This window comes from Diaphorina citri, unplaced genomic scaffold, assembly GCF_000475195.1.
Source record: "Diaphorina citri unplaced genomic scaffold, Diaci psyllid genome assembly version 1.1 scaffold543, whole genome shotgun sequence".
In the NCBI taxonomy this organism is placed as follows: Eukaryota; Metazoa; Arthropoda; class Insecta; order Hemiptera; family Psyllidae; genus Diaphorina; species Diaphorina citri.
The window spans coordinates 41925-57434 of NW_007377977.1; the positions used below are offsets into that span (position 1 = coordinate 41925).

At 38.1% G+C, this 15510-nt stretch overlaps 1 protein-coding gene across 1 annotated transcript in view; it reads left to right on the plus strand.

Annotated features, from left to right (window-relative positions):
• Positions 1 to 11803: 11803 nt before the first annotated feature.
• Positions 11804 to 15510, plus strand: part of LOC103509928 — a 74332-nt gene continuing 70625 nt past the window's right edge. Inside the window, exons 1-2 of the mRNA XM_026824109.1 lie at positions 11804 to 12583; positions 13772 to 14591. Of these exons, the coding sequence (XP_026679910.1) occupies positions 12423 to 12583; positions 13772 to 14591 (981 nt within the window). The 5' untranslated portion in view covers positions 11804 to 12422. The remainder of the gene's footprint in view (positions 12584 to 13771; positions 14592 to 15510) is intronic.

Genomic DNA, 15510 nt, shown 5'->3' on the forward strand with positions numbered 1-15510 from the left:
GAAGAAGAAGAATATTAGTCTGGGAATACTTATTAGACTTCTCTCGACTGGGAATTTCAGACTGAAACGAAACTTTTTTACTCATCTATAAAAAATAATTCAATATGGAGCTTTTGGAGCATACATGCAGAGGAGATACCCCCGATATTTTCTGATGATGAAATTGTTTAAACTTTCACCGTATTTCTAACATCATTAAAAGTTTCGTTCGACAAATAAATCTAAAATTATGAAGTTACCGGAGGAGGCAATTTTATTTTGTATTCAATTTGTAGAAATGGAGTGTGTGGTAGAGGTGCAGAGCTAGCTCTTTATTCGGAATTTTTTGGTTATTTTTTGAAATCAAGGAAAATAGGTAGGTGATAAAAAAGAAATAAATATGTAAATAAATATTATTTCGTACTGCCAAATTGTTGTAAAGGAAGTTCCCACTTTGTTTGTCTATTCACCTGTTCTTCTATTTGCTAGGAATGTGATAAGTTGATTAACACTGGACTGGTTTGTCAATTTAGAAAAAAAAATCTAGTACATACCTTCTACTCATTTCCAGGGCAAACAAAGAATTTTGTAGGCCATTAGAAGCCCTCTAGGAAAGTTTCCTTGAAAAAGTCCACGGAGATGGACGAAACTCGAGTCGGATAAGATCAAAACCGGAACGTGTATCCATTGTATCATATATTTTCATACGAGGATGATGATGAAGAAGAGGAAAAAGAAGGAGAAGAAGAAAAGGAAGAGGAAGGAGGAGGAGAAGAATAAGAAGAGGAAAGAGGAGGAGACGACGACGAAAGAGGAGGAGGAGGAGAAGGAGAAGCAGGAGAGGAAGAAGACGACGACGAAGGAGGAGGAGGAGGAAGAGGAGAAGAAGAAGAGGAAGGATGAGGAGGAGGAGGAGGAGAAGAAGAAGAAGCAGGAGGAGGACGAGATGAAGAAGACGAAGATGAGATTCTATTCTAATATTATATCCTGCAGACAAGATAACGTGTTTTGTAGTTACCTATTTCATAATGAAACAAGTTGTTTTCAAATGTGCGCCGCGATTGTCCAACTCTTTATAGGAAGGTACTTGAAATTGCAAATACACAAATAATCCAAGAAGAAAGTCTGCAAAACTACATATGCATAAACCTCAATGACATTTATTTATTTCAAGAGGTTTGATAGAGAGAACTGTAACTGGCAAGGTCTTATCATCCCGAAATTGAAAAGAAGAAAGACAAGATAGGAGAAAGCTAGAAGTTCTCCTATCCTGTCCCACCCCTCTGTTCACTTTCAGGACGATAAGCCTTCGTTTCTACAGTTACTTCTAGTTTCAATGCCTCTTGAAAATAATAGTAATAAGTGGTTGGATGGAAGAGCTCACATCAGTAAGAAGCCTGCTGATTAAAATAAAGCCCTTCTTCCTAGCCCTTTCTCATTTAAATAGGGTCAGTGTAACTTAAAATAAGGCCCTAAAATATAATAATAATAATAATAAAAAAATAAACTTCTACTTACATCCAAGTTATTGAGATCGACCAAGCTATGAAACTCGGTAATAGGGTCCTCAAGCTGATCCCGTACAAACGTGAGGAAAGCATCTGCCGACCGCTGTCCCCTGTATTCTTTCTTAGCTGGCTGGCCATTACGAATCACTTTGAGAGTGGGGTATTTGGTTACATGAAACCTGGTGGCAATTGTATCTGAAAACAAGAAGAGGTTCAATTGAAGTTAAGCAATGTATCGAAAAAATCGAAAATCATTAATCTTTGTCGTAAAGCAGAGAGCTTTCTCACCACTTTGTGGGCATCACAGTATTACAAGTCTTTCATTTACTCAATCATCATATTTATTACCGCTCGTCTCTTCGACTTGTAATGCCGCCACTGGTCGCTACTCGATTAAAGTAGCTACTCAATTGTCCTCACAAGGCTGAGTGCACCCCGATATCAAAATTTGTTGACGTTAATTGTAGAGCCCCTGAATGAGCTAAGTTGACTAAATTTAATACCTGAAAGAGAAAAGAGAACATTTGATGAAGTCAATAACCTGTTAAAATATTTACAATTGAGAAAACAAGGACCAATTTTTGTTTATGGTGGGCATCAAACTCAGGACCTTCTGCATGGCAAGTGCATTACTACTGGGCAACTCATGCCACTAGCCAAGTAGGCACCCCAAAATGTACTTGTTACATAGGTGATTATTTGTTAGGTTTATATTAGACATCCTATGTATTAACATTATTCTTACCGTTTCTATTATTACTACCTAGTATCCAGTAATAATAGAAACGGTAAGAATAATGTTGTTACATAGGTGTCTAACTGCCTAATCTTACCACAAAGAGTTTTCAGTTAACCCTGAGTTAAAGAAATACTGGGAAATGTAAATCAAATGGGTGACATAAAAAAAAACCCTTAACACTGTATGGATACCTCAGTAACTTTGTGAAGGTCCATATTGAATGTAGATAGAGAAACAACTGTTACACTTCACAGGTAGGTATGATTAAGGATTTACTTTATTGTTTCAGACATGTTTCGCCTGTGAGGGCATCATCCTTACCTGTGAAGTGTAACAGTGTTATTTCTCTATCTACGTTCCCTTGACACTGTGTTAACTCTCAGTAATAAGATCAGCCAAGAGAAGAGTATCTAATAGAGCTTTTGTTGATGAACAAAGCTTGGCTTAACAGCTCATGCATGTACTTGTAGGTATTAGTTTTATACAGCTTGGCAATGAAATGGTTACGTTCACATGTCTTCAAATTGTTATCCCCTTCATTTTGTAGCTCCAGCCCAGGTGTGTGTTATAAAGTTTAGCATTATTAATTAACAGTACCTACTTTACACAGAGAGGTTTATACTATGAAGCAATTTACTAGCAGCCCCTGCTCGGTATTGTCATACTTGTGTAACTAGCCAAGATAAGCTCCCTCGGTGTTACTAACGCTCATCACTTGTGTTCCTGCATATTATGCAGGTACAGTTAGCGATAATGAGTTTCTATCACGACCTTGAAGTAATAAAACCGGAAAGAAGAGACTTCCTTCCATAGGTAATGCCAGCTTGATGCTCTATGCTCTCCTCCCCACTCAGTTTTTAGTCTCAGAACATGGATGTGTGTGTGCAGTTTGTGAGCTATACTGAAATAGAATACCCTACATACCTACCTATTCGAATGAGGGTCGTTCTCGGAACGGCTGGCTTTTTCCTTTCCTGATTCTATTAAGGCTCCTTCTCGGAAAGTTTTCTTTCTCCTACCCTGTTTATTACACGATTGGATCAAACTTTATTTATACATATAAATATACAAAATAAAGTTTGATCAAGGGTGGGCTTAATGCCTATGGCATTCTCTACCTGTTTGTTCTCTTCTGTTCGATTTCTGGACTATAAAGGTGGAAACACACTACTGTCACGTCATGTGAGCTCACGTGACGTGATAGTAGTCGACCTACGTTGTTACAGTTCCGTCTATCAATGCAAAATGCGGATTAAGGTGTTAATATGAGCTAATGATTGATTGAGGACACCGGTTGTGTGTAGATTGGACACTCAAGATTTCATAGCAGGAATAAATCTACAAATTTATCCATAATCGGTATTAAAACAATTATTTAAAACTAAAAAATTATTATCAAAAATTGGGTAATTTTTTGAACATTTCCTCAAAAGGACAGAAGTTGAGACATGGCAATCGACTTCGGGTGAGTTCGGCTTTTTGCTTTTTGAGCTTTTGTTTACATTTAGGCTATTTTATTTTATGATGCTACATGATGTAAGAAGATGCTTGCATCTTCTTAACATCATGCTCACATCAGAGTGGGGATGAATTTTTTGGAAACGCCTCAAATTAGATACTTCCCATGAATGTAGTACTTATGTATGTATCAACTCTCTCAAAATACGCCTCTGCGACCCTAGTGGAAGAATAATGAACTTTCAATTTATTCCGCGCTGTTTCAAAAACAGCGCAAATGTCAAACCAGATGCAAGTCCGGAGTCACATCAGTCTACATCAGTTAGCATTTGAGGGGAAGCAAATGTTATTGTAGGGGAACATGATGTCAGGGTGGGGAAGTGAAAATAAAACACAAAAAATTCAAATGTTGATGCTCACATCAGTTATATCAGAATAAAAAACAGGCCTAAGGCCTAAGGAAAGCAAAAAACCTAATATATTATGTAGGTATCCTCTTCCCAAAAATGGTTTGACTACCCCCTCTTTTTGACTCCTTTCAGGAGGAGGGGAAAGATGGCTACTTGCTACTTAGGGGAGGGATAGGTAAGTATTTTGAGAGAGTTGATACATACATAAGTACTACATTCATGGGAAGTATCTAATTTGAGGAGGAATATAGGTAGGTACTTAGTAACACATGGTCAAGCTACCTATGAGAAACTCATTAGCGCCCTGGTAGTTAGGTAACTAGGTAGGTAGACTTTATGGCTTCATATTTTATGAGGTGTCATAAGGGGATGGTGGTCCAGTTTTTGTTTTATTTTTGAGAAAAAGCCACAGGCATGGTAATACTTGGGGGGGAGTCGTAGGTACGATATTTAAATAAAACACACACAAAAAAATGTAACAAGCTGAGATTTTTTAGCCCCTAGTTTATTCGATCGTGGTTAGAGAAAATCAGTAGGTACCTACATATGTGCCTACCTAATTTGTTTAATATTCAGTTTATTATTATTCTTCATTTGATTTTTTGATTTTACTTTCATGTAAAGGTGGATTTCCACCAACGCGACTTTTGCCGCGCGACAGGGTCGCGCGGCAAAAATCGCATAGTGGAAACGTGTCGCGCGACACGAAAAAAAGTCGTGCGACCATGCGACTTCTATCCGATGAAAGTCGGTCCGGATCAAAGGAATGTCGCGTAGCAAACTACTCGCCTATTTCCTTGTCAAGTTGCTCTTCCAGCCTATTTTGTAAGGCTTTGGATAGAATTTTATATGTGACCGGAAGCAAGGAAATGTTGATGCTCACATCAGTTATATCAGAATAAAAAACAGGCCTATTACTTCGGGGATGTTCGTAAAGTGGACTCGATACGTTTGGCAACTCTGGGTTGACGGGATTTTTCCATCTCCCCTCACTTGTGGGATTTTCTTTTGCGCTGGCGTCCTTTGAGAAAAATATTTTTGCACACCCTGAACATTGGATGAGTGAAAAGTTGCTGGATTTGACCATTGGTTGCTAACATCCCGTTTGTCATAATAGCTCAAAAATCAGAAATCTCAAGAAAGAGTTTCCTTTGTGGATTTTCTTCTTTTTTCCAATTAATTAAATAAATCATTAATGTAATTAGTTTCAGATATTTAATAGTTATTAATTTATGAATTTTACAATCTGCTCTCTCCCTTTTCTGTTTTACTCACCAGACATTTTGTTTCATTGAAAACCAACATAGGTAACTAACCCAAGGTATCCCTACAGTCTACAATATGCAATTTTTTAACCAATCTGTGTGTTCAATTTTTAAGCAATAGAAAATGCAATTGTGATTTCACTCGTGTTGACTGCTGAACAGAAATGGTACTTTGTTTGTAAAGATTTTGAGTGACGAAGTGATTGTCCTAATGGCTCTAGTATCCATACAAAGGTCACCCAACAGCCTTGAGAACAATGGAACTTCCTCGGAACTTGATGCACTTACGGTAAGTAATCTCATTCAACCAACTATTCATCATAGAATGTATTCTGTCTGATTGATCAGAGTGTTGGTATAGTGAAAAGTTAGAACAGGCAATACCTCTACCTTCTATTTAACGGGTACCTACCTATCATCCATGTTGTCTTGTGCGAGAGACTTGTGTTTACTTACTGCAAGTTACTGGAAAGTATCTTACACAAGCCAGGTTAAAGTCTTAGTGAATATCCAGAAGCCATGACAATGAAAAAGGAAGCTCCTTTTTAAAAACTGTAAAAAGAACTGAAACTAAAGTTAGAACAGACAATACCTCTACCTCCTACTTAATGGGTACCCATTGTCCAAGTTGTCTTGTGCGAGAGACTTGTGTTTACTTACTGTAAGTTACTGGAAAGTATCTTACACAAGCCAGGTTAAAGTCTTAGTGAATATCCAGAAGCCATGACAATGAAAAAGGAAGCTCCTTTTTGTGTTTAACCTAACCCTATAATATCACTGCTCATCGGTAACATCTCTACTCTGTAGCAATTTTTCATTGTTGTGGCTTCTGAACTGGTGCCCTTACTTGAAACTTAAGTAAGTAAAGTCAGTTTCTGTAGTGGGCCATAGGTTATTTTATAAAAGAAAATTTGCATTCCAAGTTTGGTTGTGGTAAAAATTAGCACTTTTTACCTATTTTGATGTACTCAAATTAAGATCAATACCAGGCTCTTGCTTATATCTATTTTCTGAGTGTGGTCATCTGGTCACTTAACAAACATTGTTCACTGGGTTCATTGACCCAAGAATATCTTCTATGAATCATTGTACCTATTGTTTAGGAATTCCCAGCTTGGAAGATCTGAATTGATCAACAGCTAAATCAGCTGTTGATCCTTGTTATGATTTTGCTCCTTGTCCATAGTATGACACTAGCTGAATTCTGTTGCTTCGCTCCGGAATCCCGCTAGTTCATCCCAAGGCATGGCCAAACTTCTAGTTATCAAACTAAAAACATAAACGAAACTCAAATATTAGGCGAGCGAGGAAAAGTTTTCTCTCCCACAGTCTCTGCACTCTGTGTATTTCTTATGGTGATTTTAGCGATCAAAAATTGGTCATATCTCAGGATCGGTAAAGATTTTCGCAAAATCCTTTCTTATTGCACACCTAGACCATAAAAGGAATATTCCTACCAAATTTCAGCTTTGTAGGTCTCAAATCATGGGTAGTCATGGACCTGACAAAAACATCAATGATAATGGCCAACGACTCTTGAACCTCTGTGCACAGGAAGGACTCTGCATTCCTATTACCTGGTTCCAACAAATGAACAAGAGGAAAACCACATGGCGACACCCACGATCACACAACTGGCACATGATTGATTACATTATCGTAAGGTCCCAAAGAAGAAAAGACGTACTTAGATGTCGAGTATTACGTGGAGCGGAATGTGGAACCGACCATCAACAGGTAAGAGCGTCAATTGTATTAAAACCATTCAAACCCCCAAAGAAAACCGAAACATCTCCAAGATTTGATAGCAAAAGTCTAAAGAACGAAGTTATAAAAAACAAATTCCAAGAAAGAATAGCCGAGAATATAAATCTTGATGAACATCGAACTGTAACTGAAACATGGAAGTCAATTCACTCTACCATTATGAATGCTGCCAAAAACACGTTAGAAAAAGCAAAACCTAATCATCGCGACTGGTTTGACGAATCTGATGAAGTCATTCAGGAAGTATTGAAAGAAAAGGAAAAGGCTTACAAAGAATTTTTATCGAACCCTAACACACAAAATGAAAATAAATACAAGAAAGCTAGAAAAGAGTGTCAAAAGAAAGTGAGAAACATAAGAGATCAATGGTGGAGCAATAAGGCAAATGAATTACAGAGATTTATGGACACAGGAGATTCTTTCAACCTTTACAACAGTATTAAAACTCTAGTTGGACCTGTGAAAAAACCACTGAATATCATCATTGACGATAGAGGCAACAAAATTGAAAAAATCGAAGAACGCCTGACCAAATGGAGTGAATACTTCCAAAATCTCTTTAATCAAGAAAATGACACAGACCACAGTGCTATAAATCTGACTGCAATGGATGGGGAACATCTTCCAAACGATGAACCTCCGACTAGAATTGAAATACATAAAGCTATAATGCAGATGAAAAACAACAAGAGCCCAGGCATGGATGACATCTCGGCAGAAATGCTGAAGGCTGGAGAAAACTTTGCTCGTCACTGCTCTGTGTACTGGCTACAGCTAAAAACAAAATAAGAGCTTAGAGCTCTATGCAGTTGCTTTATCCTCTTAGCTCTATGCAGTTTGAATGACTTCCTTCCATAGGTAATGCCAGCTTGATGCTCTATGCTCTCCTCCCCACTCAGTTTTTAGTCTCAGAACATGGATGTGTGTGTGTGCAGTTTGTGAGCTATACTGAAATAGAATACCCTACATAGGTACCTACCTATTCGAATGAGGGCCGTTCTCGGAACGGCTGGCTTTCTCTTTTCCTGATTCTATTAAGGCTTGTTCTCGGAAAGCTTTCTTTCTCCTACCCTGTTCGTTCTCTTCTGTTCGATTTCTGGACTATAAAGGTAGAAACTCACTACTGTCACGTCACGTGAGCTCACGTGACGTGATAGTAGTCGACCTACGTTGTTACAGTTCCGTCTATCAATGCAAAATGCGGATTAAGGTGTTAATATGAGACCTTTTTCAGCGGCACTCAAAAACATTAAAATATTGTACCTCTTAACTGCTTTTGTGTTACTTAAAAACTCAGTCTTCACTTGAGAATTGGTTTTGGTGAGTGACTGAACTTATCTCATCTTTTCTTAAAACCATAACGTCTGAGAATGTTTGGACACTATAGGTACCTCAAGATCATAGATGTGGGCCCTATTTCATGAATGACTCTGCACTCCCCACACCTCACTTTTTATTATTTGTGCAGAAAAAATCATGTACCATTTACAAGTCTTTTTTCACATGGAGTAAAAAGTGGAAAGTGCAGAGTTGTTTCTGGAATTCCAGGCCTTGCACTATAAAGGAAATTGATCATAATGCATACTTTGAAGCCTGCATTGTCAATCAAATGAAAACGTAAAATAGGTAGGTAATAGAAAGAAATAAAATTGATTCAAGTGGTGAGATGCCTAGACAATAATTTACACAAGTGTTGCCCACAAATGTTGAAGCCTGTCAAATGCAATATTGTAAAGCCCAACACCTGTATTTATATCTTTTGAGATATTTTGGGGTATTTCTGTGTCTGAACTCTGTACTTCGTCACAGTTGTTCCTTGATTTTGTATTTTTTAATAATAAGTACTTTGGCCCTGTTATCTATTATCGTACATATAGCGATGTATTTTGTCCTTTTTTTTCTGCCTCTTCCACTGTATTATACCTATCTTGACTATCTTTGTACAATGTTCACTCCCATCTTTGTCTGTTCCGGGCATCGAACCCGCGGACTCTACGACTGTAGGTCACGCGGTGTGAATGACCTTGAGGAGTTGATGAGCAATGAGTCGGTCAGGTTTGAGAATGACTCACTCATCATGAGTTATCTGTAATATACAGTATCTGTACCAACCAGTAGTTCCCAAACAACTTTTTTTTCCAAGTGGTTTGATATAGGACACCGTAAAAGCGGCGGTCTTATAGTGTCGAAAACGAAGAGAGAAGAAAGACAGAATAGGAGAAAGTCAGCCGTTCCGAGAACGAACCTAATGTGTTTAGGATAAAATCCGCCCCCGGGTAGAATTTTATCCTATTTTATTATTATGTTAAGGCGGTCTCTTCCCGATCCCTTATGTGCCGCGTCCAATTTTATCCTAAAGAGATAACGTTCGTTCTTGGAACACGTGGCTTTCTCCTATCCCTCTGTTGTTACAGTTCCCTCTATCACTTGAAACTCTCTCCGTTCTTTCAACAATACCTACTTAGCAGTACTTGCGCATTTTTCAAAGCAAAGATTTGCTAATCTGAGTCTGAGAACTGCTTGTATAACTTGGCCAACATGTTGTACCTATATCCTGGTGCAAGTGCTGTTTGTTCACTAGGTATTTCTATTTGATATCCGATGGTTTATTCTATTTGATGAGAGTAGACATCAGTAGGTTCGAGTACATTGTACCTGAGTAATCTGAGTGTGTATGTACTTGAGAGTATTGAGGCCTCTCTGTGATTGACCGAACGAAGTAACTTACTTCGTTTTTGAACGCTAGGTATTTTATTTGATATCTGGTACTTAGTTCATTCTATTTCTATTTAAACAGAGTACCAGTAGACATCAGTAGGTTCGAGTACATTGTACCTGAGTAATCTGTGTATGTATGTACTTGAGAGTGAGGCCTCTCTGTGATTGACCAAACGAAGTAACTTACTTCGTTTTTGAACGCTAGGTATTTTATTTGATATCTGGTACTTAGTTCATTCTATTTCTATTTAGAGTACCAGTAAAGGAAAGTTCTTTCTTCGGTGTACTTCGTCACTTCTTAGTGCCAATGAAGAAGAAGAAGGAGGAGGAGGAGAAGAAAGAGGAGGAGAAAAAGAAGAAGAAAGAAGAAGAAGAAGAAGAAGAAGAAGAAAAAATATTGATAGGTACAGTAGGCAACACTTTTTTTTCGTTGTACTTCGTCACTTCATTGTACATTGTACCACTAGCTAGTGCCAGTGAAGAAGAAGAAAGAAGAAACTGAAGAAGAAAAAATACTTCAGTATTCTACTTCACTACTTCAGACAATATTCTCTGATATTTTCTGCGTAATGATTGATTGAGGACACCGGTTGTGTGTAGATTGGACGCTCAAGATTTCATAGCAGGAATAAATCTACACATTTATCCATAATGGGTATTAAAACAATTATTTAAAACTAAAAAAGTGTTATCAAAAATTGGGTAATTTCTTGAAGCTTGAACATTTCCTCAAAAGGACAGAAGTTGAAACATGGCAATCGACTTCGGGTGAGTTCGGCTTTTTGAGCTTTTGTTTACATTACTTCGGGGATGTTCGTAAAGTGGACTCGATACGTTTGGCAACTCTGGGTTGACGGGATTTTTCCATCTCCCCTCACTTGTGGGATTTTCTTTTGCGCTGGCGTCCTTTGAGAAAAATATTTTTGCACACCCTGAACATTGGATGAGTGAAAAGTTGCTGGATTTGGCCATTGGTTGCTAACATCCCGTTTGTCATATCTCAAGAAAGAGTTTCCTTTGTGGATTCTTTTTTCCAATTAATTAAATAAATCATTAATGTAATTAGTTTCAGATATTTAATAGTTATTAATTTATGAATTTTACAATCTGCTCTCTCCCTTTTTGTTTTACTCACCAGACATTTTGTTTCATTGAAAACCAACATAGGTAACTAACCCAAGGTATCCCTACAATATGCAATTTTTTAACCAATCTGTGTGTTCAATTTTTAAGCAATAGAAAATGCAATTGTGATTTCACTCGTGTTGACTGCTGGAGAAAAATCATTAAAAAAATATTTACTTATCCAAATAATTAAATCATTTTTTTAATATATGTTGTAAAAAAAGTTAAAAAAAGTTCAAATTTTCATTTCTTTCCTTTTTTAAATATTAAAGCTTTTTTCATTATTAAATTTTACAATAATCTCTAAGTAAAGGGAATTAAGATAAAAACTGTGAGTAATTGTATGATTTTGTGTCATTTGTGTGTTGATATTTGTTAACCTTCAATGAATGTATCTACAGTTTTTTTTTCTTGTCGATAAATATCCAATTTCTTATTGAGAAGAACAAAGACAAGACATGACGTCTTTAAGTCTTTGTACTGCTTTGATGACGAAATGGACTTTCCATCGTAGTCATAGAGATACACGGAAAATCTCTTCCGTTATATCATGTATGTAGGTATCTGCATAAACTGTAGGTACATGATCTGCAGAATAGCAGTACCTATGAATTAATCAGGGATTAGTCATAAATGCTATTACCCTATGAATAAAATACCTATAACCAAAAAAATAAACCCTAATTATTAAAATTACATATTTGTAAAACATTCTAATTTTTAAGTAATAGGTACAATAATTATTAAATAAATCCCCAATTTATCAGTGAATTTATTATTGCATTGAATTTTGAAAAAAAAAAAAAAAAAAAGTCGAAACTTCTACTCAGGAAGGCCCAAAAAAAGAGTTTTGAGAAAAACAGCCTGAACGATACAAATTTCACAAAAACTCGTATACCTTCGTGAATCATGGTGGAAAAAATGAGCTTTTCTTGTCCACCAGATTTGTCCACGTGATGATTCATCAGAAAAGCTGTTTTACCCAAAAAGGGCGTAAGTGAGGTTAGGGGCCCTTCTGGAGTAGAAAACTTCGTTTATAATTTATAACCAAAAAATAACCATCTCACCACTCTATTTGGCAGAAAAAGATTTACATTATCATTATTATTTAGTGAATGTAATTTAGAAAGTGAAAATTGAATCGAAAAACAATACCATTCTCTTCCTAATTCCTAAACCATAACCTCATCATTGTTCACCTACTATTAGATTAAGGAAAGTGAAAATAATAGTAAATAAATATAAATAACATAAAGTTCTTTAAAAAGGAATCATAGTCAAACAAAAATGCTGTAAGCTGTAAAGTTCTTATAAAAGAAACATAATCAAAGAAAAATGCTTTAAATTGCCTACCACAACCCATCCCATACTAAAGGGGGTATCGAACTTCCCATCCCAAATCAGAGGACGGGTATCGAACCCGACACCCTCCGTGGACAAGCCATCAAGCGGTATGAAAATGCTCTACGTTCTGTCACCTCCACGCACTCCTCCACCATCTCCATGGACGTCTATGCGGGACTCTTCCCCTTCCTCTTGCCCGTCAAGTAATAGTAACTCTTCCTCATCCATTAATTCTTCGTGTTCATACGCAAGTAGTCAGTCGGAGCGGAGGTGTGGGGATGGTGGGTTTTTCACAGGCACTCTAAAACATTAAAATATTGTACCTCTTAACTGCTTTTGTGTTACTTAAAAACTCGGTCTTCACTTGAGAATTGGTTTTTGTGAGGGACTGAACTTATCTCATCTTTTCTTAAAACAATAACATCTGAGAATGTTTGGAAACTATAGGTACTTCAAGCATGTTCTGAGGTCAGATTGTAGATGTGGGCCCTAATTCATGAATGACTCTGCACTCCCTACACCTCACTTTTTATTATTTGTGCAGAAAAAAATCATGTACAATTTACAAGTCTTTTTTCACATGGAGTAAAAAGTGGAACGTGCAGAGTTGTTTCTGGAATTCCGGGCCTTGCACTATAAAGGAAATTGGTCATAATGCATACTTTGAAGCCTGCATTGTCAATAAAATGAAAACGTAAAATAGGTAGGTAATAGAAAGAAATAAAATTGATTCAAGTGATGAGATGCCTAGACAATAATTTACACAAGTGTTGCCCACAAATGTTGAAGCCTGTCAAATGCAATATTGTAAAGCCCAACACCTGTATTTATCCATCCATCTATCCTGTATTCCTGTAATACTTTGTTACAACCTCTGTACAATTTCTATGTACTGACTACGGCTAAAATTAGAGTGCAGCTATATGAGTGGAAAGAGCTTTTTATGCTCTCAGCTCTATGCAGTTTAAATTCGTAGGTAGCTTCTCTCTATTATGCAAGCTTGATGTTCTATGCTTGTCACTGCTCTGTGTACTGGCTACAGCTAAAAACAAAATAAGTAATAAGAGCTTAGAGCTCTATGCAGTTGCTTTATCCTCTTAGCTCTATGCAGTTTGAATTCACTTCCTTCCATAGGTAATGCCAGCTTGATGCTCTATGCTCTCCTCCCCACTCAGTTTTTAGTCTCAGAACATGGATGTGTGTGTGCAAGAACCAATCCCCATCACAATCAATGGCAGAACACTAAAAGAAGTACAATGTTTCAAATATCTCGGCAGCAACATCCAAAATAACGGCAGAAAAATCAAAGGAACAAAACTCCCCCTTATGTATTGCCTTCATCGATATCTCCAAGGCCTTTGATTCTGTGGATAGAAACATGTTATTATCAAGTAATAGTAACTCTTCCTCATCCATTAATTCTTCGTGTTCATACGCAAGTAGTCAGTCGGAGCGGAGGTGTGGGGATGGTGGGTCCAATCAGAGAGACGTCTCTTCCACTTATCCACTGAGAGGAGGCGTCTCCACTAACGGTAGAAGAGGGAGTACGGACATCTCCTCTAATCTATTGAGAAAAAAGGACATCTCCACTAATCTATTGAGGGAAGATAACATCTCCACTAATTTGTTGAGAGGAGAGGACACCTCCACGAGAAGACGGAGTGCTGGCGTCTCCACCAATGACTATTTCCAGAGAAGCCCCATCTCCACTTTCCCTGGAGATGCGATGTCCCGCAAAGGCTTCACTTCCAGTCTTTCTGCAGGGAGACTACCCCTGTTGGACGGGCGAGAAAAGATCTGCCCGTCTGCGAAAATCATGCCCGGCATTCGCGTCTCGCAGTCCGAGAAAAGCTTCGGACGAAGCCTCGAGCCCGGCTACTCCCTCCGCTGTTCCCAGTCGGAAAGGCGATGTGACGGAAGGGATAGCACTTTGAGCGTCCCGAGGCCCGGACGGGGTAACACCGTACCCGAGATCGTCGCCGGCGGGAAGCAGTCAAAGGCGACGCGTAATTGGCTGAAGGCGATTGAGAAGGCGAACGCGCGTGGAGCGGTGGCTTCGCCCGCTGGGAATTACGGTCCCGCGAGGGAAGCAATTGACGCGCGAGGCGCTCGCTTGCCCGGTGGAAATTTCCCGTCTACAGAGCTGCCCGTCTCTCACGGCGCGGAAGAGAGTGTTCCCGCGGGTGGATGGGAGTGTGCGAGGAAGGGAAGTGAAGGGGAGAGGGAGGCGCCCCCCAGACGGTTTACCAAGACGGTCAAGTGTCGACTAAAGAGAAAGGTGAGTGTGGACCTTGACCTCTCCTTGAGCTCATGGATTAATGACCTTTGTGGTTTTGCCTTCGTGATGAAGGTGCTTTTTAAAGACATTATTTATCGAAACTTGTATTTCATTTCTTATACACATTTTCTTATACACATTTTTTTCTTATACACATTTTATTTCTTATACACATTTTCACAATCAGAGTAAGTAGTGGTTTACTTTAACATGAAAGTACAAAGCGGCAAGAACGACATGCATAAAACACTGTTTGTTCTCACGCGATGTATTTTGAACTTGCCAAAAAATCCAGCAGTCACAGAAATCACAGAATGGACTGGGACTGCGTCCACTACAGATTTCCCTAGACACTAGACATGATGAGATTTAGACTTTCAGATTGATGGTCTCGTGTCTAGGTGCCCTAAGATACATTTTTTTATTGTTTTAATATGGCTGAATTCTCTTCCATCCAACCATATTGTGTTTTCCCATCAGGAAACCTTGGTCTCTGATTATATATATCTGGGTTTTGGTTTGGCTTGAGTCAATTTTTAACCCACATCGTCTCTTCTGTAAACACCTTTGAAAGGCATTTTTTTTGTTTTGTTTTGTTTTTTTTTTTTTTTTTTTTTTTTTTTTTTTATCCCCACAAGAACCTTTGGTCCTTGCTTTATATCTTTTGAGATATTTTTGGGGTATTTCTGTGTCTGAAACTCTGTACTTCGTCACAGTTGTTTCTTGATTTTGTATTTTTTAATAATAAGTACTTTGGCCCTGTTATCCTATTATCGTACATATTAGCTATGTATTTTGTCCTTTTTTTTTCTGCCTCTTCCCACTGTATTAATACCTATCTTGACTATCTTTGTACAATGTTCATCTCCCATCTTTGTCTGTTTCGGGCATCGAACCCGCGGACTCTACAACGGCGTAG